Source organism: Carassius auratus, chromosome 34, assembly GCF_003368295.1.
Source record: "Carassius auratus strain Wakin chromosome 34, ASM336829v1, whole genome shotgun sequence".
In the NCBI taxonomy this organism is placed as follows: domain Eukaryota; kingdom Metazoa; phylum Chordata; class Actinopteri; order Cypriniformes; family Cyprinidae; genus Carassius; species Carassius auratus.
The window spans coordinates 14985490-15008885 of record NC_039276.1 but is presented as its reverse complement, the minus strand read 5'-3'; the positions used below and the strand labels follow the sequence as shown (position 1 = coordinate 15008885).

The following is a 23396-nucleotide window of genomic DNA, read 5'->3' as shown; positions in this document are numbered from 1 at the left end:
TAAACATGTACTGAGGTATCTTAAAGGTACAATTGACAAAGAGCTGTGTTACAGAAAATGTAATGAGACACTGGGAATAAGAGCATACTGTGATGCAGATTGGGCGGCTAGTAGTGATAGACGTAGTACAACAGGCTATTGTGTAAGTCTAACCAAATGTGGTGCTTTGATTTCATGGAGGACCAAGAAACAGCCCACTGTCGCACTGTCCACTTGTGAGGCAGAATATATATCACTAGCCACAACCATACAAGAGTGTCTCTATCTTAAACAGCTGTTAAACAATCTTGACAAATGTCAGTACTCCCCACCTAAGGTAGAAGATAACCAAGGTACAATAGCTTTACCAAAAAATCCTGTAAGCAGGCAAAGATGCAAACATGTAGACATCAAGTATCATTTTATTAGGTCTACTGTAAATAATGGTGTAATTATGTTAGAATATTGTCCAACTAATGAGATGGTAGAAGATGTATTGACAAAGCCTGCAACCAAGTGTAAGTTGATGAAGTTTGCTGCATTTATTTTTGGAAAATGATGTTACATATATTAACAATGTGAGAGCAAGTGGGGGTGTTAACTATGTGCTCTCAAATTGTAGTTTTGTTTTTGTTTTGTTTATTTGATTGAATGATGGAACAACTGTGATTGATTGTTAATGTGGGTGTGTACCTGTAATGTTTCAATAAAAATCACCTTGAGTGAGCGCAGCTGTTGCTGTGCGTTCGAAGTCAGTCAAGTCGTTGTGTCGACTCTATTAACAGACTCATTTCACTTCCAACGACTCCGCATCAGTGTGGAAAAGTCTAAAGAAGATCACCAATTACAAGACACCACCCCCCAGCACTGTGGAGAATCAACGACTGGCAGACGATCTGAACGAGTTTTACTGCAGGTTTGAAAGAACACCCATCACCTGCCCTGAATGCCTCTCCAAACAACCATTCACATCATTCACAACTCCTGGAACCTGCCCAGAACACATCTCCAATCAAGCACTCTCACCATTCACACCTCCTGGATCCCCCCTCTCCCCCACACCTGCAATTCAGATCAGCGAGGTTGCGGTGCACCAGGTCTTCCGGAAGCAGAAAAGGAAAAAAGCACCAGGCCCAGATTGTGTTACACCAGCCTGTCTGGCCCCCATCTTCACAGAGATCTTCAACAGATCGCTGGAGCTGTGCGAAGTCCGTTCATGCTTCAAACGCTCCACCATCATCCCCATCCCAAAGAAATCCAAAATTACAGGACTAAATGACTACAGGCCTGTGGCTCTAACGTCTGTAGTCATGAAGTCATTTGAAAGACTGGTGCTGGCCCACCTGAAGGACATCACTGGACCCTTGCTGGATCCTCTTCAGTTTGCCTACAGAGCAAACAGGTCTGTGGACGATGCAGTAAACATCGGACTGCATTATGTTCTGCAACACCTAGACAAACCGGGGACTTATGTGAGGATCCTGTTTGTGGACTTCAGCTCTGCCTTAAACACGATCATCCCCAACCTCCTCTTGCCCAAACTAACTCAGCTCTCCGTGCCCACCTCCATCTGTCAGTGGATCAACAGTTTCCTGACAGACAGGCAGCAGCTAGTGAGGCTGGGAAAATACACATCCAGTACCCGTACAATCAGCACTGGAGCTCCCCAGGGCTGCATTCTCTCCCCACTGCTCTTCTCCCTGTACACTAATGATTGCAAGTCTAAGGACCCCTCTGTCAAGCTTCTGAAGTTTGCAGACGACACCACACTCATCGGCCTCATTCAGGACGGTGACGAGTCTGCTTACAGACAGGAGGTAAAAGAGCTGGCTGTCTGGTGCACTCTCAACAACCTGGAGCTTAACACGCTCAAAACAGTGGAGATGATCGTGGACTTCAGGAGAAACCCCCCTGCACTCCCCCCACTCACCATCATGAACAGCCCTGTGACTGCAGTGGAGTCATTCAGGTTCCTGGGCACCACTATCTCTCAGGACCTGAAGTGGCACATTCACATTGACTCCATCGTGAAAAAGGCCCAGCAGAGGTTGTACTTCCTCCGCCAGCTGAGGAAGTTTAACTTGCCACAGGAGCTGCTGAAACAGTTCTACTCCACCATCATTGAATCCATCCTCTGCACTTCAGTAACTGTCTAGTTCAGTTTAGCTTCTAAATTTGACCTCAGAAGACTACAGAGGGTAGTCCGGACTGCTGAGCGAATCATCGGTACAACCCTCCCTTCTATTCAAGAACTGTACTTATCCAGAGTGAGCAAAAGGGCTGTTAAAATCACACTGGACCCCTCACATCCAGCACACTCCCTATTTGAACTGTTTCCATCTGGTCGACGCTACAGAGCACTGAGCACTAGAACGACCAGACACAGGACCAGTTTCTTCCCTCAGGCAATCCATCTTATGAACAGCTGATAATAACTGTGGAACACTATTTATACTTATATACACATACACTTATTTATCTAACACACATACTTAGCATACACTTATATTTTTTGCACATACTATACATGTACATACATAAATGCCATTGTAATATACCTGCCATACATTGTCATTTGTATATTGTCATTCCTTACCCACCTATTTGTATTTTTTTGTATTTTTTATTCCTTATTGTGTGTTTTTTCTGTCGCTGCTATGTTGCACTGCGAAGCTTCTGTCACGAAAACAAATTCCTTGTATGTGTGAACATACCTGGCAATAAAGCTGATTCTGATTCTGATTCTCTTCTTCTGTTAGCTTTGTAAGGGAAACAGGTCAATTTAGCTCAAAGGGAATCATTTAAGATTTTAAAGGGAATTTGAACAGAATCACTGTTTCACGGCTGTTCACGGAGATGCGCCTGCGGTTCAGTGAACGAGCCGTTTAACATCAAATCTGCGCTGGATACTAATATCCAAACTATAGTGAAAACACTATCAATTAGCACAGTAACAAGATCGGCAGTTTAAGACATTAACTTGTAAGCACAAAACACAAGATACTTCTCTTTTCAATATGAATAAGGCTTTATTAGATAAATCTAAGACATATAAACTAATCTAACACATAAACGCACGCACTCACACATTCACACAAGTTGCAGGAAGATCGAAAGTTAGGAAAAGATGAGTTTAAGAGAATGGAAATATGGAATTCCGAGTTTACAGCAATACGTTAAATTGCATAGACATGAACAACCATCAATCACGTAATTAGCCCTTGCATTGAGTTCCTCAATGTGACTAAAATTATATTAGATACACCAGCACAGCAAATATCTGGGGATACGTTGCCTTCGTTTCCTGTGAAAGGGACTCCCGTTGAAAGGGGTATCCTGGTGTCGCTGATTGGCTGGAAGTTCAGTAGTGAAGTGACGTCTTGGGAAGCCCGTGGTTGTTGGGCGTTGGCTGAAAGTGCAGAGTCGTGTGCGCTGGTCGAAGTTGAACGGGCATCCGAGGTCAGGCGTCGGAGACTCGGCGTTACAAAACTTAACTCAGAACACGAAACTCTCAAACGGAAAAGAAAAGAAATAAAGTTTGACGAGACTAGGTTGTGTTCCTTCTCATCGTGGCATAGTAGCAGCAGGCAGGCACGCTGGAACCGCGCTCAAAGAACAATAATGACTAACCGCATGGCTAGATGCTACAAGCTAAAGCTAGGTAGCAAAGCTACAAGCTAAAAGCTAAGAGCAGGCATGACTAATAGCATGACTCAATAGCATGACTCAAGTCTTTTTGAGTTCATTCTGGTCCATATATAATGTACAAAAAGCAGTTTCTTTGCTATTCTCTGGCAAAGGGACTTTTCTCTGAAGACAAAGGTTTAAAGCCCTTCCCCCTTAGGAATTTCAGTCTGGTTCTGCTGGCTGGGGGGAAGTCAATGCAAGTATTTAACTTGATCTCCTGGGTTTACATGTGATGTCCAGCGTTGCATTTCAATCACGAACAATAAATTTGACAATCTCTTCTTCGAATTAAAATTGTTAATAATTGTTCTATTGGTGTTAATGTTGAAAGCTGTTGTGTGAACAAGTTGGTTGGTTGGTTATCTTGCTTGGTTCTTGTGGCACTAGAACTGATTTATGACTTCCTGAGGAGTTCGGCTCTCGTTTCAATGCACACAGCTCTGCTAGACTCTTTGATTTGTCTGGTTCAACTCATTTCTGCTACAGCTTTAATGTTTGTTATTATTTTTTTTTATTTTAGTTTGTTATTTTTGTGCTAACCTGGGCAAAAAAAGGACCGTCGTGGAAGCCTGCTTTAACGGCATTTTGTCGGAGGAGTTAAGGCTCCGCTGATATTGTGTAATAAAAATCTGTCCTTGGGAAATGCATGAAGAGGATCATTTTTTTTCTTCTTTTTTTTTCTTTTTATAGGGCAGCTCCATTTTGTCTCATCTGATGCGCAGTGTTGTGGCCACATTTGCATTTGAAAGGTGAGCTCGTTTTTCTTTAGTAGCCTATCTGCAAGAATTGTATGCTGTAGAATTCGTTTCATTTGTATGGCTAGTTTTGAGGATTTTTTTGTAGCTCCATCCGTGGAGGTTTTGAAAAATTTGACAAAGGATCAGTTGCGTCAGGTTTGTGACCATTATAACTTTGACTTAGGTTTACCCAGAACAGCTAAATTAGCCCAGATTAGAGTGTCACTTCAGGCTGAATTGGTTGTTAGGAATATTCTTTCATCACCTGTATCTCTAATTATGGATGAGTTAGAGTTAGGAGAAACATCAACACCAATTATGACAGAGTTTTCTAAAGTGTCACTTATGTTTGAGCAACAAAAAGTGTTGATGGAAATGCAACAGAAAGAGAGAGAAGCTCAATGTGAGGCAGAACGTCAAGAGAGGGAAGCTCAACGTAGAGAGAGAGAAGCTCAACATGAGGCAGATCGGAATGAAAGAGAAGCTCAACATGAGGCAGATCGGAATGAAAGAGAAGCTCAACGTGAGGCAGAGTGTCAATTAGAGATGGAAAGAATAAAAAGTGAACGTGATGTAGCTGTAGAAAGGCTGAGACTGAGTGTTGAAGGTAGGTTTCCAGTTGATGGGGATGAGGGTACTGCTCCTAGGGGGTCTGTGCATTCCCCTGATATATCTAGCATGGTTAAGTTGCGGCCAAAGTTTAATGAGAGAGATCCAGATATTTTCTTTTCTTTATTCGAGAGTGTGGCTGATGACCGTGGCTGGTCTGACTCTGAAAGAACGTTGTTACTCCAAAGTGTTCTGGAAGGTAGAGCACAAGAAGCATTTATTGCTTTGCCTGTACCAGATAGAAAAAAGTATGTCAAGGTAAAAGAGGCAGTGCTTAAAATTTCCGAATTAGTTCCTGAAGCTTATCGTTTGCGGTTTCGTAGCTGGAGGAAGGGAGATAAACAGACGTATACAGAGGTAGCGAGGGAATTGTACAGCCATTTTAATCATTGGTGCTCTGCAGTAGGAGCCACTACATTTAAAGAATTGTCTAATCTGATTGTTTTAGAACAGTTCAGAAATATCCTTCCTGAGCGTGTCTCTACCCATGTATTTGAGCATAAGATGAAAACCACAGCGGAAGCCGCAGTTATGGCTGATGATTTTGCTTTGACACACAAGTATAGTTTAAAAGAAAACAATACAGGTAAGGTTTATCAGGAACAACGTTTTTGACATTTCAATAGAGCTTTGGGGTCTTCTTCTTTAGGTTCATTTGAGTCACCAACTCAGAGTAGAATAGATTCACACTCTAATCAGTCACACAAAGGTGCTGTGAGTTTTCTCAGAGATTCTAGGTTTTCTGCGCTTACACCTGCCAGTCAGGATAAGAATGATGCTGATGTATGTCAGTACTGCTTGGAAAAGGGGCATTGGAAGAAAGACTGTCCTGTTTTAAAGGGGAAAAGTCAGAGAAAGGGTACTGAGGTTGATAGGGGAGTCACACTTGCTGTATCTGAATCTGTTAGACCTGCCAAGGTTTTGATGGGTGAGACTGAGGTTGAACCTAAGGGCGTTGTGACGTCATTTCAGCTATCAGGCCTGAGGTCTCTTTGGGCTAATGAGAGAAACGGTGGAGCTGATTCAGCTGTGATGGGTGGAAGTGGTTACTTCCCTTTTGTTACAGATGGTTTAGTTTCACTGGTGGGTAGTTCCAACCGAGTGCCAGTTAAGATGCTTAGGGACACAGGGGCATCTGAGTCTTTTATCTTGGAGTCTGTATTGCCTTTTTCTGCAGACTCGAGTACTGGGAACAATGTTTTAGTCCGGGGGATTGGGTTGCAGGTTGTCTCTGTTCCATTGCACAGGATTAATCTGCAGTCTGATTTGGTACAAGGGGAAGTAAAAATAGCAGTTCACCCTTCCTTACCTATAGAGGGCGTCCATCTTCTTTTAGGTAACAATTTGGCAGGAGAACGTGTCTGGCATGATATACCGCCCCCTGTAGTTGTTAACAATGTTCCTTCTATTGCAGCTGACAGTGTCGTTCGTGGTCAGAATTTGACTGTCTTTACAGCTTGTGCCGTGACACGGGCTATGAGCCGTGCCTCTAATGATGATGTTTCTCCGAGTAGAGAGTTTAAGTCTGCTGTTGTGCCTAATCTACCACCATCTCTCGCTCATAGTGATGTTGTGGCAGCTCAAAAGGAGGATGTAACATTAAAAGATCTGTTTGTTGGGGTGTTACCACCTGAGGAGTTGTGAAATGCAGCAAGGGGTTATTTTATTCAGGATGGGTTGTTGATCCGGAAGTGGTATTCCCACACTGACGAAGGGGTCGAGGATCCAGTGTTTCAAGTGATAGTGCCATTTAAGTTTAGAGACTTGGTCCTACAGACAGCTCATGGGGATATAGCTGGGCACTTGTGGGTAAGAAAGACCTATGACCGTCTTATGAAGTACTTCTATTGGCCCTGCCTAAAGAAGGATGTGGCATCCTTCAATAAGACTTGTCATGTATGCCAGTTGACAGGGAAGCCTTATCAGGTGTTAAAGCCAGCTCCACTTTAACCTATTCCAGCTATAGGAAAACCATTCAAACATTTGTTAATTGATTGTGTGGGACCATTGCCTTCATCTAAGTCAGGGTGTGTTTACCTACTGACTGTGATGTGTCAGTCTGCCTATGCTTTGCGTACGATCACAACTAGGTCTGTGGTGAAAGCCCTTTCACAGTTTATTTCCATCTTCGGTATCCCTCAAACTATACAGAGTGATAAAGGCTCTAACTTTATGTCACGCATGTTCAGAGAGGTGCTCGAGCGGTTGCGTGTGAAACATCAGCTTAGTAGTGCATATCATGCCCAGAGCCAAGGTGCTCTGGAGCGTTTTCATCAGACACTGAAGTCGCTTCTCAGGGGGTATTGTGTTGAGCTTAACAGAGACTGGGAAGAGGGGCTCCCATGGCTAATGTTGGCGGCACGAGAGGTTACCCAAGAGAGCACGGGTTTCTCGCCTAATGATCTGGTCTTTGGCCAGATTGGTCTAAAGCCCAACAGAAAATGAAGAGTTGGTATGACCGTCATGCTGAGCCGAGGGTGTTCAGTCCTGGTGATCAGGTGTTGGCATTATTGCCGATTGCCTTTCCTTGCAAAACACAAGGGTCCTTATAGGGTTGTTCAACAGGTGTCAGACCTGTATTATTTACTTTCTACACCAAATCGTAGGCGTTCCACTCAGCTCTGTCACATAAATCTGTTGAAGTCCTATTATGACAGGTTTTCAGTCTCTAGGGCAGCAGAGTCTGGTGAGCGGGTTATGCCTGTTTCTTTAGCTGCAGTTGTTGAGGTTCATAGGGCTTGGTCTTGGTCCTACAGACAGCTCATGGGGATATAGCTGGGCACTTGTGGGTAAGAAAGACCTATGACCGTCTTATGAAGTACTTCTATTGGCCCTGCCTAAAGAAGGATGTGGCATCCTTCAATAAGACTTGTCATGTATGCCAGTTGACAGGGAAGCCTTATCAGGTGTTAAAGCCAGCTCCACTTTAACCTATTCCAGCTATAGGAAAACCATTCAAACATTTGTTAATTGATTGTGTGGGACCATTGCCTTCATCTAAGTCAGGGTGTGTTTACCTACTGACTGTGATGTGTCAGTCTGCCTATGCTTTGCGTACGATCACAACTAGGTCTGTGGTGAAAGCCCTTTCACAGTTTATTTCCATCTTCGGTATCCCTCAAACTATACAGAGTGATAAAGGCTCTAACTTTATGTCACGCATGTTCAGAGAGGTGCAGATGCAGGTTGACGCAAGCCAAGTTGGGGCTGGTGCGGTGCTCCTGCAGAGTGATGAGCAGGGGGTGGATAGGCCAACATGTTACTTCTCAAGAAAGTTTAATTGTTATCAGTTGATTTATTCAACTATTGAGAAGGAAACATTGACGCTAGTTTGGGGTCTACAACAGTTTGATGTGTACTTAGCTGGGGGCGCTGTTCCTATGACTGTCTACTCGGATCACAATCCACTGACATTCCTCCAAGAGTCCTAGTCAGCGCCTTATGCGCTGGGCTTTATTTTTGCAGCCATATAACTTGCAGATACAGCACATTCGGGGCGTGGACAATGTGATGGCTGACGCCTCGTCCCGTGCTCCGGGTGGGCTGGAGTGAATATTTTGTCTTGTCCTATATCTCTTTCTCTCTCTTCCTGTTTCTCCACTCTTCTTCTGCCTAGTCTCTTTAAATGTAGCTTTCCAGGTCCCGGGATTTGCTGGAGCTCTTGGTATGGAGGAGGGCGATTGGAGCTGTTGGAGAGTAGAAGAGTTTGGGGCTTGTGGACGAGAGTTCTTTTGTCCAGTCCATGTATATGGGCTGTTAACATCCCTTAAACTAAAGTTAAGTGCTCACTTTGTTTATAGAAATTATATATAAAAAAATAATAATAATATTTTGTCATTTGTTGTGTGGGGTTTTGACTGTTTTGAAGGGCCTCTGTCTTAAGGGAGGGGGTGTTACGGACCTGCCGGCTCCTCCTCCTCGTTTTGCCTTTGCGTCTCCCCTACAGGTGAGCAGAGCACAGGTGTGGCGTGTTGCCTATAATTGACTCCAGGACTGTGGGATTGCTTCTATTATCCTGGATGTTTAAAAGCTCTCCAGACCGGGTTGAAGCAGGGCCGCCGCTTCTCCTTCTCTCCCACACCGTTTTGCTGATTTTGTTTCCTTTTACATGACTCTTCATAAACCCTGATTGCATACGCTTTAAGTTCTCTAGTTTAACACTTATACTGACTTTATTTACTTTGCGTTGCTCATTCTTTATTATTAATACATATAAATTCTTTAAAGCAAATATATAATAAAATATATATATATATATATATATATATATATATATATATATATATATATATATATTACTTGACACTATAACTGTTATTTGACGCAGTTTGAGTGCCACATTAAAATAATAATAATAATCTGCGATTACGAGATTTTTGCTAAATTGCAAGACCAACCAAAGTATTTTACCTTTCTTTATCTTTCTGCACCTGTTCTTCTATCTCTCTCCTCAGTTCTGCAAGCCTCTCCATATCCTTCTTTCTCTGCATTTCTTGTTTTCTCTGCTTCTCTGCATTGAATGTATTTATCTGAAAGGAAGAAAGAGAGAAAGAAAGAGAGAAAGAAAGAAAGAGTCTGTCATTAGTATTGACCAGGATCGGATTTACCTACTGTACGGCCCCTGTTTACTAAGAATATAATAGGCTTAATATTACCACCCAAACAAACAAACAAAACAAAACAAAACAAAAAAAAAAAATATATATATATATTAGTGCTGTCAAAATTAGCGCGTTAACGCATTCGATTAATTGGAAATATTTAACGCGTAAAAAAAAAATAACGCAATTAACGCGGTTGCAGTTTTTTTTATTTCCAGTTGTGGCCTATGTGTGTTCAACGTGCAAAGAAATATGGATAAGACCAAGGAAGGACTTTTAGACGGAAAGTTTCAGTATAAAACTCTGCCGGATTACTCTTCAGTCTGCCACAAGAAACATTACTCTTCATTTAGTCTGACACAAGAAACAGCAACATTAAAATCATGAACTCAAATGTCATTGTTTAAAAAAAATCAAAAAAACAATGACTGTAACAGTGCATAAATCAGACCTTTCTGTAACGCTAACGTTAATAAGCTTAAACGAAAATAACGAAATAATTGTGTAGCGGAGTATTTTTTGTACACAGTGCCGCGAACTGTCAATCACTCCTGTACGCATGCATCACTGTCCTCCTCGCAGCTGCAGCAACTTGCGCTCTCTCTCTTCATCAAGCTTTAAAACAAAAAGGGGAAAAAAAGATCATATTGTCTTTGTGCATAGGCTATAGATTAATTACATAAATGAATATCTAAATTTGTGCCTTGCCGTCTACGGTATTTTTTTAGCACTTAGAAAAAAGATGCTGCAGCCAATGAGCAGCCAGCGGGGGCTGCAGGACGACTCAACCTCCGCAGACAGTTTTTAATGTTTATCAGACAATAAATACTCAAGATTTTGCTTTAGTATAACTCAAGGTGAGTTTCACACACCTTCTCCGGCCACGTTGAGTTGTTGACACTTAACAGTGGGAAAAGCGACACATGCGCTATTCACTTGTATAACTTAAGGGTGAATGGGTAATAGTTTCTGCTCTGGGTGGGATGAATTAGGAAGCTTGCATTGTGAAGGGCGCTCTGAAAATCGGCAGTGCAGGTAAAAGATTAAAACCTCTATTAAAACAGATGTCCAAATGAGCGTACCGGTACGCTACAAGCACGTTCTGGGCGCACGGAGAGGTGGCGGTACGCTCAAGAGCTATATTTGGAAGTGGCGGTACTCAGTACCGGTGCGTACTGGCCCACGTAAAGCACTGGCAATGACTATACTTTGGAATTTTTTTGCAGTCCACTTAGACTTCAACATGGAAATCATTTTTGTTTTTTATTGGCATTGATTGTTTTGAAATTCAAATGGTACTTACATGCCTGTGTTTTTATTTCTGTAATAAATATGGCTTTCAAGCCAACAGTTAATTTGGAGGATATTGATGGTTTATTGCAGGTATGTTGTTTACATGAGAAAATCTGTGTTACAAGTTAAACAAAAATTCCAATAAACAATCATATTTTGAATTTAAATAGTTTCTTTGTCTTGAGTTTACATTAATTATTTACATTTTACATTTACATATCCAAAAAGTTTCAGTCTTTTAATTGCGATTAATCGCGATTAATTTTAAAAAAAATGTGCGATTAATTAGTTAAATTTTTTTAATCGATTGACAGCACTAATATATATATATATATATATATATATATATATGTGTGTGTGTGTGTGTGTGTGTGTGTGTGTGTGTGTGTGTGTGTGTGTGTGTGTGTGTTACGGATCACTCGGAGACAGAGGAGTAACAAATGAAGTAGATGTTTATTTTAAGACACAAGCAGAGGAGCAGGTAGTGAGGAGTGGATGGGAGTTGGGATCCGTGCCGGGAAGGAGGTGAACACACACGCACCGTGGGGGTTTGGAGGAGTCTTCGGGAATAATCCTTGGAGAGAAGATGAAGGCGAAGTAATCCTTAGAGTATATCCTTGTTAGTCGTTACAGTTAGCGCAGATGAATGATCTTGTCATGAACGTGACCGGACAATGACTGGGTGCGTGCGTGTGGCTTTTATAGTGCTGTGATGGATGGCAGGTGATGATGATCAGGTGGTGATGGTTAGAATTCAGGTGAAGATGTGCGCCGTGATTGTGTGGAGGTGGAACCTGGCGTGTTTGTAACAGTACCCCCCTCCCCAGGGCCCGCTCCTGAGGGCCGGGGACCCCGACGACATGGTGGGCATCCTCTTCCTCTGGGAGCAGGTCGGTTGGGGTGCATGGAGTGGAAGGTATCCAGCAAGGTGGGGTCCAAGATGTCGTTGCGTGGGACCCAGGAACGTTCTTCTGGACCATATCCTTCCCAGTCCACTAAGTATTCCAGTTGTCCACCACGCCGCCGGGAGTCCAGGATGTCTTTGACCGAGTAGGCTGCGCCGTCATCTAGGAGGAGAAGAGGGGGGGCTTCCGTCTCGCCAGGTTCTGTGTAAGGAGTGAGACATGGAAGGTTGGGTGAATCCGGTAATCAGGGGGGAGTTGGAGTTTGTATGTGACCGGATTGATCTGCTGGGTGATGGTGAATGGGCCAATGAATCTGGGACTGAGCTTGCGGCAGGGTAGACGCAGGCGGATGTCCCGGGTAGACAGCCAGACCTTCTGACCGGGTTGGTACTGGGGGGCATCGGAACGGCGAAGGTCGGCTGTCATCCTGCGTCTACGGAGCGCCCGTTGCAGTTGGTGATGGGCCGCGTCCCAGACCCTCTCGCTCTCCCGAAACCAATAGTCGACCGCGGGAACATCTGAGGGCTCTCCAGACCAGGGGAATAGAGGCGGTTGGTACCCGAGTACGCACTGGAAGGGTGTGAGTCCGGTGGTGGGTTGACGGAGGGAGTTTTGTGTGTACTCGGCCCACCCCAGGAATTGGTTCCAGGAGTTCTGGTGGCCATGACAGAAGGTACGGAGGAAGCGTCCGATCTCCTGGACCTTTCTTTCCGTCTGCCCGTTGGATTGTGGGTGGTAGCCGGAGGACAGGCTGATGGCCACACTAGGAGGGAGTGAAACGCTCTCCATACCTGGGAGATGAACTGGGGGCCCCGATCTGACACAATGTCATCTGGAATGCCTAAGTACCTGAAGACATGGTTAAACATCAGTTCTGCCATTTCCATGGCAGTAGGGAGACCTTTCAGAGGAAGAAGACGACAAGCTTTAGAAAATCTATCCACAATTATCAGAATACAGGAATGTTATCAGAGGGTGGAAGGTCCGTTATGAAATCCACCCCTAGGTGTGACCACGGGCGGTTGGGAAGGGGCAGAGGATGAAGTTTGCCAGATGGTAGATGGCGAGGACTTTTTGACATGGTGCAGCTGGTACATCCACTCACGTACCTTCTGACATCCGAGGCCATGTTGGGCCACCAGAAGTATTCACGTAGCAACGAGAGGGTTCCATTGACCCCCGGGTGACCAGTGCCAGGTGATACATGGGTGGAGTGGATGAGAGGAGTGCGCTGTGTCCGAGGGATGTATTGGAGACCTGGTGGGCAACCCGGCGGATTGTTGTTGGGGCCCTCAGCTGGAGGGAGAGTTTCTGCAGACCAGGAGATAGGGGCGACTATGACATTGTCCGGAAGGATGGGTTTGGGGTTCTCTGACCTTTCTTCGGGTGCATAACATCTGGAGCATCGGCCTTTGTGTTTTTAGCCCCAGAGCGGTAGGTGATGGTAAACTGGAAGCGGGTGAAGAATAGCGCCCAGCGGGCTTGTCTGGGATTGAGTCTCTTGGCTGCTCTAAGGTATTCCAGATTATTGTGGTCTGTGAGTACTTGAAAAGGGTGTTTGGCTCCCTCCAGCCAGTGTCTCCACTCCTCCAGGGCGAGCTTGATGACCAGTAGCTCCCTATTACCAATGTCGTAATTAACCTCCACCGGGTTGAGTTTCCTGGAGAAGAAGGCACATGGATGGAGACGGCTGGGTGTCCCCTGCTGCTGGGATAGGACCGCTCCCACTCCGGTGGTAGATGCATCCACTTCCACAATGAAGGGTAAGTCCGGGTCTGGATGCACAAGGAGTGGGGCGGTCGTGAAGGCCTGCTTCAAGGTCTGGAAGGCTTCGGTGGTCCATGACAGGGACTTGGGCTTCTGGCGAAGGAGGTTGGTAAGCGGACTGGTGATAGTAGTAAAATTCTGAATGAATCGTCTATAGAAGTTGGCGAAGCCAAGGAATCGCTGTAGTTCCTTTATGGTGCTAAGAATGGGCCAGTCCCTGACGGCGCTTACTTTCGATGGTATATCCAAGGAACTGCACTGAGGGTTGATGGAATGTACACTTCTCTGCTTTTAGGTAGAGTTGGTAGTCCCTCAGGCGTTGCAGGACCTCCGCAAAGTGGCGTTGATGTTCTGCCTGGCTCCGGGAGTATATCAGGATGTCATCGATGTAGACTAGGACGAACTGATGAAGGGAATCCCGGAGCACCTCGTGTATGAAATCCTGGAATATGGAGGGGACGTTTATAAGTCCAAACGGCATCACGCAGTATTCGTAGTAGCCAGTAGGAGTGATGAAGGCGGTCTTCCACTCGTCCCCCTCACGTATCCGGATGAGGTTATATGCGCTGCGGAGGTCCAACTTGGTAAACACAGTGGCACCACCACGGAGATGTTCTAGGGCCGCTGGGACGAGGGGAAGAGGATAACGAAACTTCTGAGTTATCTTATTGAGAGCTCTGTAATCGATATATGGCCGTAACCCTCCATCCTTCTTGGCCACGAAGAAGAAGCTGGAAGCAGCAGGGGAGGTAGATGGGCGGATGTATCCTTGAGCCAGCGCCTCCCTGATGTAATCCTCCATGGCCTTCTCCTCGGGGACGGATAAGGGATAAATCCGTCCCTTTGGCACTGGTTCACCCGGGAGCTGATCTATAGCACAGTCCCACGGCCGGTGTGGAGGCAGCTTGGAGGCCCGCTTAGGGCAGAAGACATCGCTGAAGGGGGCGTAGCACTTGGGTATGGAGATGGACTGATTCTCGACAGGGCTTTCAACAGATGTGGAGTAGACTGGTAGTGGTTCGTGGGGACGTTCTGCTGGAACAGGACAGCCGGAGATACATGATTGAAAGCAGGCTTCGCCCCACTTCAGGATTTCTCCGTTCTTCCAGGAGATCACCGGGTTGTGCTGCTCCAACCATGGGCGCCCTAAGATGACGTCAGCGGTGGAATCCTCCAGAACCAGCAGATGGATGTCCTCGTGGTGAAGGGGTCCAGTTTGAAGAGAGATAGGGCCCACGCAGTGGCGTACATATTTCTTGCTTAGCGGCCTGCCGGTGATTGTGTGGATTTGGTAAGCAGCCTGCGTGGCCTTGGTAGGGTGCCTGAGCTGACGGCAGAGGACGCCGGAGATGAAGTTGCCGGCTGACCCAGAATCGAGGAGGGCGGAAACTGGAAGAGATACATCAGCCGCAGTAATTGTCACAACAGTGACGAAGAGTGGCGAAGCGGATGGATAGCTGGATGAATCGCTCAAGGCTGATGGTATCCTCGTATGCAGTGAGATACAACCTCATTCTGGGATCCAGTCCTTGACGATAGGTAGTGAGCAGGGCCTGTTCATTCCACCCACTGGAGGCCGCCAGAGTTCTGAGCTGCAAGGCATAATCATTGACAGAGATTTTCCCTTGTTTTAAGTTGTAAAGTCTCTCACCTATTGAGGAGTCCCAGGCAGGTTTGCCGAAAATTTCCCGGAAGTGTTCGATGAAACTAGAATATGACTGGGTTACAGGATTATTCTGGGTCCAGAGAGAGTCTGCCCACTGCAATGCCTTGCCTTGTAACTGGGAAATTATAAAGGCTACCTTGGATCGGTCCGTTGGATATGAGAGTGGTTGCATCTCCAGGACCAGTGAACGCTGAAGCAGGAAACCGCTGCATTCCTCCGCCGAACCAGAGTAGGGCACTGGCCGGGCCATGGGACTGGCGTGCATGGCAGGTGAAGGAGAGATGACGGGGTTAGCGGAAGTGCTCGCTGGTGGTGGTGATGCGGGTGCTGACATGAGTGTCCAACGGAGTGTGTCAACCAGTTCCTGGAAGGGGTCCGTGAGGCTTATGCTTGCGTCTCTCAGTGCTGGTCCGGTCATCTGTTACGGATCACTCGGAGACAGAGGAGTAACAGATGAAGTAGATGTTTATTTTAAGACACAAGCAGAGGAGCAGGTAGTGAGGAGTGGATGGGAGTTGGGATCCGTGCCGGGAAGGAGGTGAACACACACGCACACACCGTGGGGGTTTGGAGGAGTCTCCGGGATTAATCCTTGGAGAGAAGATGAAGGCGAAGTAATCCTTAGAGTATATCCTTGGAGAGAAGATTAAGAGGAGTTAGTCGTTACAGTTAGCGCAGATGAATGATCTTGTCGCGAACGTGACCGGACAATGACTGGGTGCGTGTGTGTGGCTTTTATAGTGCTGTGATGGATGGCAGGTGATGAGGATCAGGTGGTGATGGTTAGAATTCAGGTGAGGGTGTGCGCCGTGATTGTGTGGAGGTGGAACCTGACGTGTTTGTAACAATATATATATATACATATATATATAAACTATATAAGTACAGTGGGTTTTTCGGAGTGCACCAATCAGTGATAATGTATTATCTCAAGGGACTAATAATTACATTAAACAAGCATTCAATAAAAAAAAAATAAAACACACAACACATACACAAACAAATTTTTGTCCATAATCTGTCACATCACAGAGGTGAATGGTTTGGGAATGCGATTTCATGTTGACTTTAATTAATGATGACATCACCTGCTTTTTCACTTGAGCTCTTTTAGTCTTTTCTCTTTGCTGTTCCTTCCTCAGTTTCTCCTCTTCCTCTTTGAACCAGTTAGCAGCAAGTGTAGCCTCCAACTCGGCAGCCTCCTCCTGCTGAATGCGCCACCGCTGGAGCTAAACACACACAGAATGATACAAGTATTTAGACAACTGAAGTGTTAAACTGGATATATGTAGCTACTCTTGTATGTTATCGATTCATCACAATACAACATAGCAAGAATAAAAACATGATTACACACTCAAATTAGATAAACATACAGTCTTAAACACTCACACAGATGGAATACTAGCATGGTTTACTTGTTACTACATACTGCAGACTATGTATGTATAAAACAGCATATGAAACAGTGTCCAAAATGCAACTATACTGTAAGTAGTAGTATGCTGAGTAGCTGAGTGTCTTTTTATCATTTGCAACACCTTAAGGCATGGTCACATTTCATTTACTTTCGCTTTTTTGTCCTGTTAGTTAAAAAGTCAACAATCCAGCCCACAACATTGTTACTCAATCCTAAATGTTTTAAAATTCTACTAATTAAAAATCAAAACTTAAATTGTGTTAAAAGCTGAGGCAAAAAAATCAACAAATAGAAGGCTAACATGAAAACCATTTCCAACCAAATGTTTAATTAAGCCAAGTAACATAGTATCCTCTGCTCCTCTATGGAGCCAGAAGAGTCTCAATAAAGATAAATGCACACACAGGATTCATAGATGCACACACATGATTCATAAATACACACACAAGATGCACAAATGCGCACAAAATTCACAAATGCACACACAAAATTTAAAAAGCACAGAAGATTCACAAATGCATACAAAATTCAGAAATGCACACAAAAATCAGAAATACACACACAATTCAGAAATGCAAACAACATTTACAAATGCACTCAAGATTCACAAATGCAAATCCTATGTGTGCATATGTGACTGTAGTGTGTGCATTTATCTTTATTGAGACTCTTCTGGCTCCATACTCCTCTATGTGGACTATAAGCAAATTGCAAATTGGGATCAAGTGCATGCTCAGTTGCCTTAAGATTTCAGGCCTTAAGAATTCAGTTAATTCAAATTAATGTGAAAGCACCTGATCTAAATAGCTAGATTTAGGAACAGAGACTACCACAATTCTCAGGTATTTGCTGTGCTTTTAGAGACTCAATATAGTAAAATACAGGTTGTGGCGAGTGGGGCGGGGCCGAGAGGCGTGGGAACGAGGAGTGAGGCCAGGTGTAGTGATTGGAGATGAGCTACACCTGCGCCCCACCGCCAGTATCGAGTCCCACGTAGGAGATGGAAGGATATAAAACTGGAGCGACTATAGTGAAGGACGAGAGAGGACCAGGCCTGGGACATTATTTTATGTGTTTGCTTTTTATTTATGCGCACCAGTCGGCCGTGAGGGGCTGGTGCACCGTTTTGTATTTATTTTGAATATTAAAATTATGTTTTGATTGTGCGCCGGTTCCCGCCTCCTTCTTCCCGATGAATATGGAGATTTGTATATCATTACACAGGTCTTCGTTCTTTTGCACAAGGTTTAAGAAAATAACCAGAGATATTATCAAAACTCTGGTCATTTGATACATAGAATATCTAAATCAACTGCATCTACGCTAATGTTAGTCTCTTTCACTCTTGATTCCAAGGTCACCGTACACCTCGTCGCCTTGATGACCCTCAGCACAAGACCACAGGAACCAGACCTCCACCCAGGAGGGTGTTGCTGCGGTGCCCGGATGTCTTGCTCAAGGGCCTCACCTCAATCATGGTATTGAGGGTCGAAGAGAGAGCTGTACATTCACTCCCCCCACCTACAATTCCTGCCATTCTGAGACTCGAACCCACAACCTTCTGGTGACTCTCTAACCATTAGACCGTGGCTGCCCTCTAAGTGGAAGATATAACTGTTGAGATTTAGAGAAAACTGTTGAAAAATTTAATCTGATGTAATAATCAAAGGGAAAGAACTGTAATGTCAATACTTTTGTAAAAAAAATAAAGAAGCATGCACAGACATGGTTCTGTATTCCTTCTCTTCTCTTCTCTTCTCTTCTCTTCTCTTCTCTTCTCTTCTCTTCTCTTCTCTTCTCTTCTCTTCTCTTCTCTTCTCTTCTCACTCCCGTCAAATGGCTACATGATTCCTTTGCAGACACAACATTTCCCCTTTTCTTTGAAGCATATTCATTGGGGTACTGTCTTGAAACATTACAAAGCAATATCTTTACTTTCTTAGGAACACCATATGTAACAAAGATTTACAGAATTACTTCATTGCCAAATGTAATATCTGTTCTTTTGTAAAAAGTTCTGTATTCTTTCTCCTCTTCTCTTTACTTGATCTTTTCTTGTCTCTCACTGTCATCTAGTGGCTACACAATACAAAAAGATTCCCTCCTCCAGTCAACAGACTAAAAACAAGTACCAAACATAACGGACTCCCCTATAGAGAGGCCTATGGAGTGAAGGAACCACAGATAACACTATGCAGGGAGCAGTTGGGGGTTTGGTGCCTTGCTCAAGGGCACTTCAGTCGTGGTATTGAGGGAGGAGAGAGTATTGTACATTCACTCCCCCCACCTACAATCCCTGCTGCCCTTACAAAAAAGAAGTTTATTCAAGTGTGCTATTTTTTATACTTCTTTTAAACTAAAAATAGGAAAGTATGCTTTTTAATGTACTTTTTATGTACTTCTCAGAAATTGCCTTTATGTACTCCTCATAAATATACTTAAAATGACATTTAAGTATACTTGACTTATACTTACAAAAATTCTAAATATATTTTAGCTGTACCCCTAGAATCTGTGTTTTCAATGTTTTATGGTAGATAATTGTTTTGTGCTAGTACATATCTTCTGTACAGCATTTCCACACAAAAAAAAAGTGAAGAAGAAAAAGAAACGTCAGATAATAACACGTAATCTGACATGAAACAGCATCAAAACTGTAACGTTATGGAATAAAATGACAGATGAAGAGGAAATAATTAAAGTCAAGCTTTGGGGTGTCGACAGACTCTGTCTACGTTTTGATTATCATTCTGAATCCAGTTCATTGTCTTTTTTCAGCTTTTTGATCAAAATGTTATTTCTTTATTTGTTATAAAACACATTAAAGTGTTTACAAATGGTAATGCATGAAGCTTGTATAAAATGTTTACTTTGACTATACTTCAGTGTACAAAGTATTTATTTAGTAAACTATCAGTAAACCTGTAAGCTCACTTTTAGTTTAATTGCAGTACAAACTACAAACATAGAGGTAAACTAGTTGTGTACTCAAAGTTTGCTACTGTTATACTTAAATATACTTAAAAGTATACTTTTATATACCAGAAAATGGGCCAATTTGGTCCCAAGGAATATTGAAACAGTACACTTACAAGTATACTACTAGAACACTGATATTTGTATACTTACTACATAAAGTATACTTAAAAATATACTTGAACTTTACTTAAGCATACTTAGTAAAATAAACTTGAAGTATACTACTTTTTTGTAAGGCTGGTCCAAGACTCAAACTCACAACCTTTGGACTGCAAGTCCGAATCTCTAACCATTAGGCCACAATATGATTCATAAATAAGGAATGGTGTGTCTCTTTCTTCACTTCTGTGTTGATGGTGTCCACTAAGCTATTACCACTTCTTGTGGACTATGTACAGCAAAGTGAGCGTGGGAGAGGAGTTAATTCAGCACAAACAACTAAATCCAAAAATGTGGGCCAAACACAAGGACAAAACAAATTTTTTCAATATTAGACTGTACACTGTATAAAAGGGATAGTTTACCAAAAAATCACGTTCTCAGTAACAGGCATGTGAGGCATCTTCCTCTTGCTTACATGCTTTATGGCGGATCACAGACTTATAAGAGCATTACTGCCACCTTTCTCTCAAAATGAACAATTACACTCTTGTCTACAATCTCTATTAGAGGTGTCAATGTTCCATTTGAGAGATAGATGGAGGTAATGAACTTATAAGACTGTGATCCTCAATAAAGCAAGAAGAGGAACACAACCCCTCACTCTCCTGCTGCTGAGAATGTGCTCAGAAAGACAAGCTCAGGAGAGATCTAACAGTTCGGGCATTGCGTGAGTTAAAAAAAAAATTCATATATAAATACTGTTCAGTGTCTTGCACAGACTGATATTTTGTGTCTTCACCCATCAATCTATTATTAAGACCCACAGGGTTTATTTTATTTATTTTTTTAAATGTATGTTTTAGCCATGATTCCCATTCACCTCCATTATAAGATTGCCAGACTGCAACAGTTTGTGTAAAACATTTTGTTTGTGTTCTACTGAAGAAACAAAGGGTAAGCAGATAAACATCAAATATGAATTTTTGGGTGAACTATCCCTTTAACGAAAACACAGCCCAATCAATGTGAAAAAAATACTATTTTTCTTGAGAACAAGAAGGGTATTGAACTAGTGAACTAGTGATTAAAATTGTTGAAAACAACATTATTAAAGCTTACAACAGATTCACAATACTATAACAATAAAACTAAAAAGTAAAAATAAGAATTAAAATAAAGTGTGTGGGTACGAGGTTGAGACTTTGTTTTGAGGTATGTAATGCAGTTGTGCAAAGTACGCAACATTCAAGACATGATGTTTTTATAGTCTTTGATATGATATGAAGGGGGATAATAGTGCAATTTTAGAGACAGCTTTACAGTTTACTAAGGGTTTTGATGACCTGCAGGTAGAAGCTGTTTTTCAGCCTGCTGGTTCTGGACTGAATGCTCTGGTATCGCCTACCTGATGGCAGTTCAACAGATAAACAGACTGTGTGCTGGGTGATTAGGGTTAGTTGTGATTTTTCGAGCTTTCCTCAGACATTGCGATGAAAGATGTCTTGTAGGGATGGAAGTTTAATGACGATGATGATTTCAGCTGTTTTCACAACTCAAGGGCCTTGCAGTCAAGGAGTGAGCAGCCACTATACCATACAGTAAGGGACCCCGTCAGGATGCTCTCAATGGTGCATCTGTAAAAGTTTGTAAGGATATCGGGAGGCAGACCAAAGCTTTTGAGCTTCCGTAGGAAGTAGAGTAGCCGATGAACTACTGATGAGGTGTGCATAGACCAGAATAGATCTTCAGAGATGTGCACACCAAGGAACTTGATGCTCTTAACTCTTTCTACTGCAGATCTGTTGGTATATAATGGGGCATGGCTGACCTCCTGTAGTCCACATCTCTTTGGTCATCTCTTTGGTTTTGCTGACGTTGAGGCAGAGGTTGTTTTTATTGCACAATTGTGATAGTTTTCACACCTCATCTCTGTAGGCCATCTCATCTCCATTTGTGATGAGAACTAGGATTGATGTGTCAACAGCAAACTTAAAGATGACATTGGTACTGTGTTTGGCAGTACAGTCGTGTGTGAACAGAGAGTATAGGAGGGGGCTGAGAACGCAGCCCTGTGCTCAGGGTCAGTGTGGATGAGAAATGGTTACCAATTCTCACCACTTGGGGTCTGCAAGTCAGAATGTCCATTATCTAGTTTCAGAGATGAGAGTTCAGTCCTTTGTGATGAGTATTGATGGGATGATGGTGTTAAACCCAGAGCTGTGATCAATAAATGTAATTATCAATAAGATTCGGGAGGAGCGCGTCAGATACTTAGCCTAATCAACACAGGTGGACCACAATCAAGTAATCAATCCCATAGCATAAATATCGCTGACGTACCTCTATCCATTGACGGTTTATCAGCATGCTGGTTCGCTTCGTCAGTCACCTTATCACAGACCCAATTTTCGTACCAACGAAGAGTGCTACACAGGGGATTTATAAGACCTGCTGCTTTTGCCGGACCCGAGATCATTTCTACCCAGCCAAACACGGCCGTTGAGCAGCATTAAGCGTCATCGCGACAGCTGCTCTCCTCGCCAAGCCACACATCGTGGCCAATAGACTGTGCAAGCTCCGAGCTCGCCTCGCTCGATACACGATCGTGCCGCCCGAGACCGAGCTCTCGTCGAGCGCTGGATTGCAGCAGAAAGAATCCAACCAGCCTGGGCTGAACAGTTTTCATCGCGACTCAGTCTTTCACCACTGCGTTCCGGCCGAGTGGCAGTTTGAGGCCGCTTCCTCTAGCGGCGCAAACCGCGCGACGTTAACCAATACATTTCCAGGTGAAGACGCTAAAAACAAGTTCTTCATTTTCTTCATTGGATTTTTACGGCAGTTGGCATCCAAAGTGTTGCATCTAAAAGCAGTTTCGCGGCTAAAGTTTGTTAAACGACGTGATGACGTAGTTCCGTCTTCTTCTACTAGTGTTTTATGGCGGTTTTGGCAAACCAGTGTAAAGGTGCATTACCGCCACCCGCTGATCCGGGGTGTGGATCGCGCATAGATTTGGACTACAGATACAACGTTCCGTCGGATGATGATGCCACTTTTAACCACGAAGCCCAGGCATTAGGTTAGATTATTGTAATGCCTTGTTCTCAGGCCTTCCAGCTAAATCGTTGAGCAAGCTTCAGTATATACAAATTCTGCCGCATGCGTGCTCACTTGTACTTCTCCTCGTGAACACATTACACCGGTTCTTTCACAATTACACGGGCTTCCCGTAAATGCGAGAATTGATTTTAAAATTCTTATCTTAACATACTAGGCACTTCATGGGACTGCACCTGAGTATCTTTGTGAACTCATCAGTCCTTATATTCCATCACGCTCTCTTCGCTCTACTGACTCTCTTTCACTTCACCAGCCATAATGTGAGCTAAAGACCATGGGGGAAAGAGCCTTTTCATATAAAGCCCCTAAGCTATGGAATGTACTTCCTCTGCACGTCAGATATGCACCAATGTTGGGTGATTTAAAAAAGTTGATTAAGTCACTTTTATTAAAAAAAAACCTTGTAAGTCTCTGGATAAAAGCGTCTGCTAAATGCTTAATTAGGGCCCGAGCCAATGGCCGCAGGGCCCTATTGTTCCCCTAAGGATTATTAGGGCTCAAGCCCAAAGGGGCGAAGAGCCCTATTGTTCTTCT

The 23396-nt window shown here is 43.6% G+C and overlaps 1 protein-coding gene across 2 annotated transcripts in view; it reads right to left on the bottom strand.

Annotated features, from left to right (window-relative positions):
• Positions 1-23396, bottom strand: part of LOC113053282 (coiled-coil domain-containing protein 148) — a 120689-nt gene that overhangs the window by 13977 nt on the left and 83316 nt on the right. For both annotated transcript variants that reach the window (XM_026218189.1, XM_026218190.1), the window contains exons 11-12: positions 16333-16473; positions 9423-9541 (exon numbers count right to left, since the gene is read on the bottom strand). In XM_026218189.1, coding sequence (XP_026073974.1) covers positions 9423-9541; positions 16333-16473 — 260 coding nt within the window. The remainder of the gene's footprint in view (positions 1-9422; positions 9542-16332; positions 16474-23396) is intronic.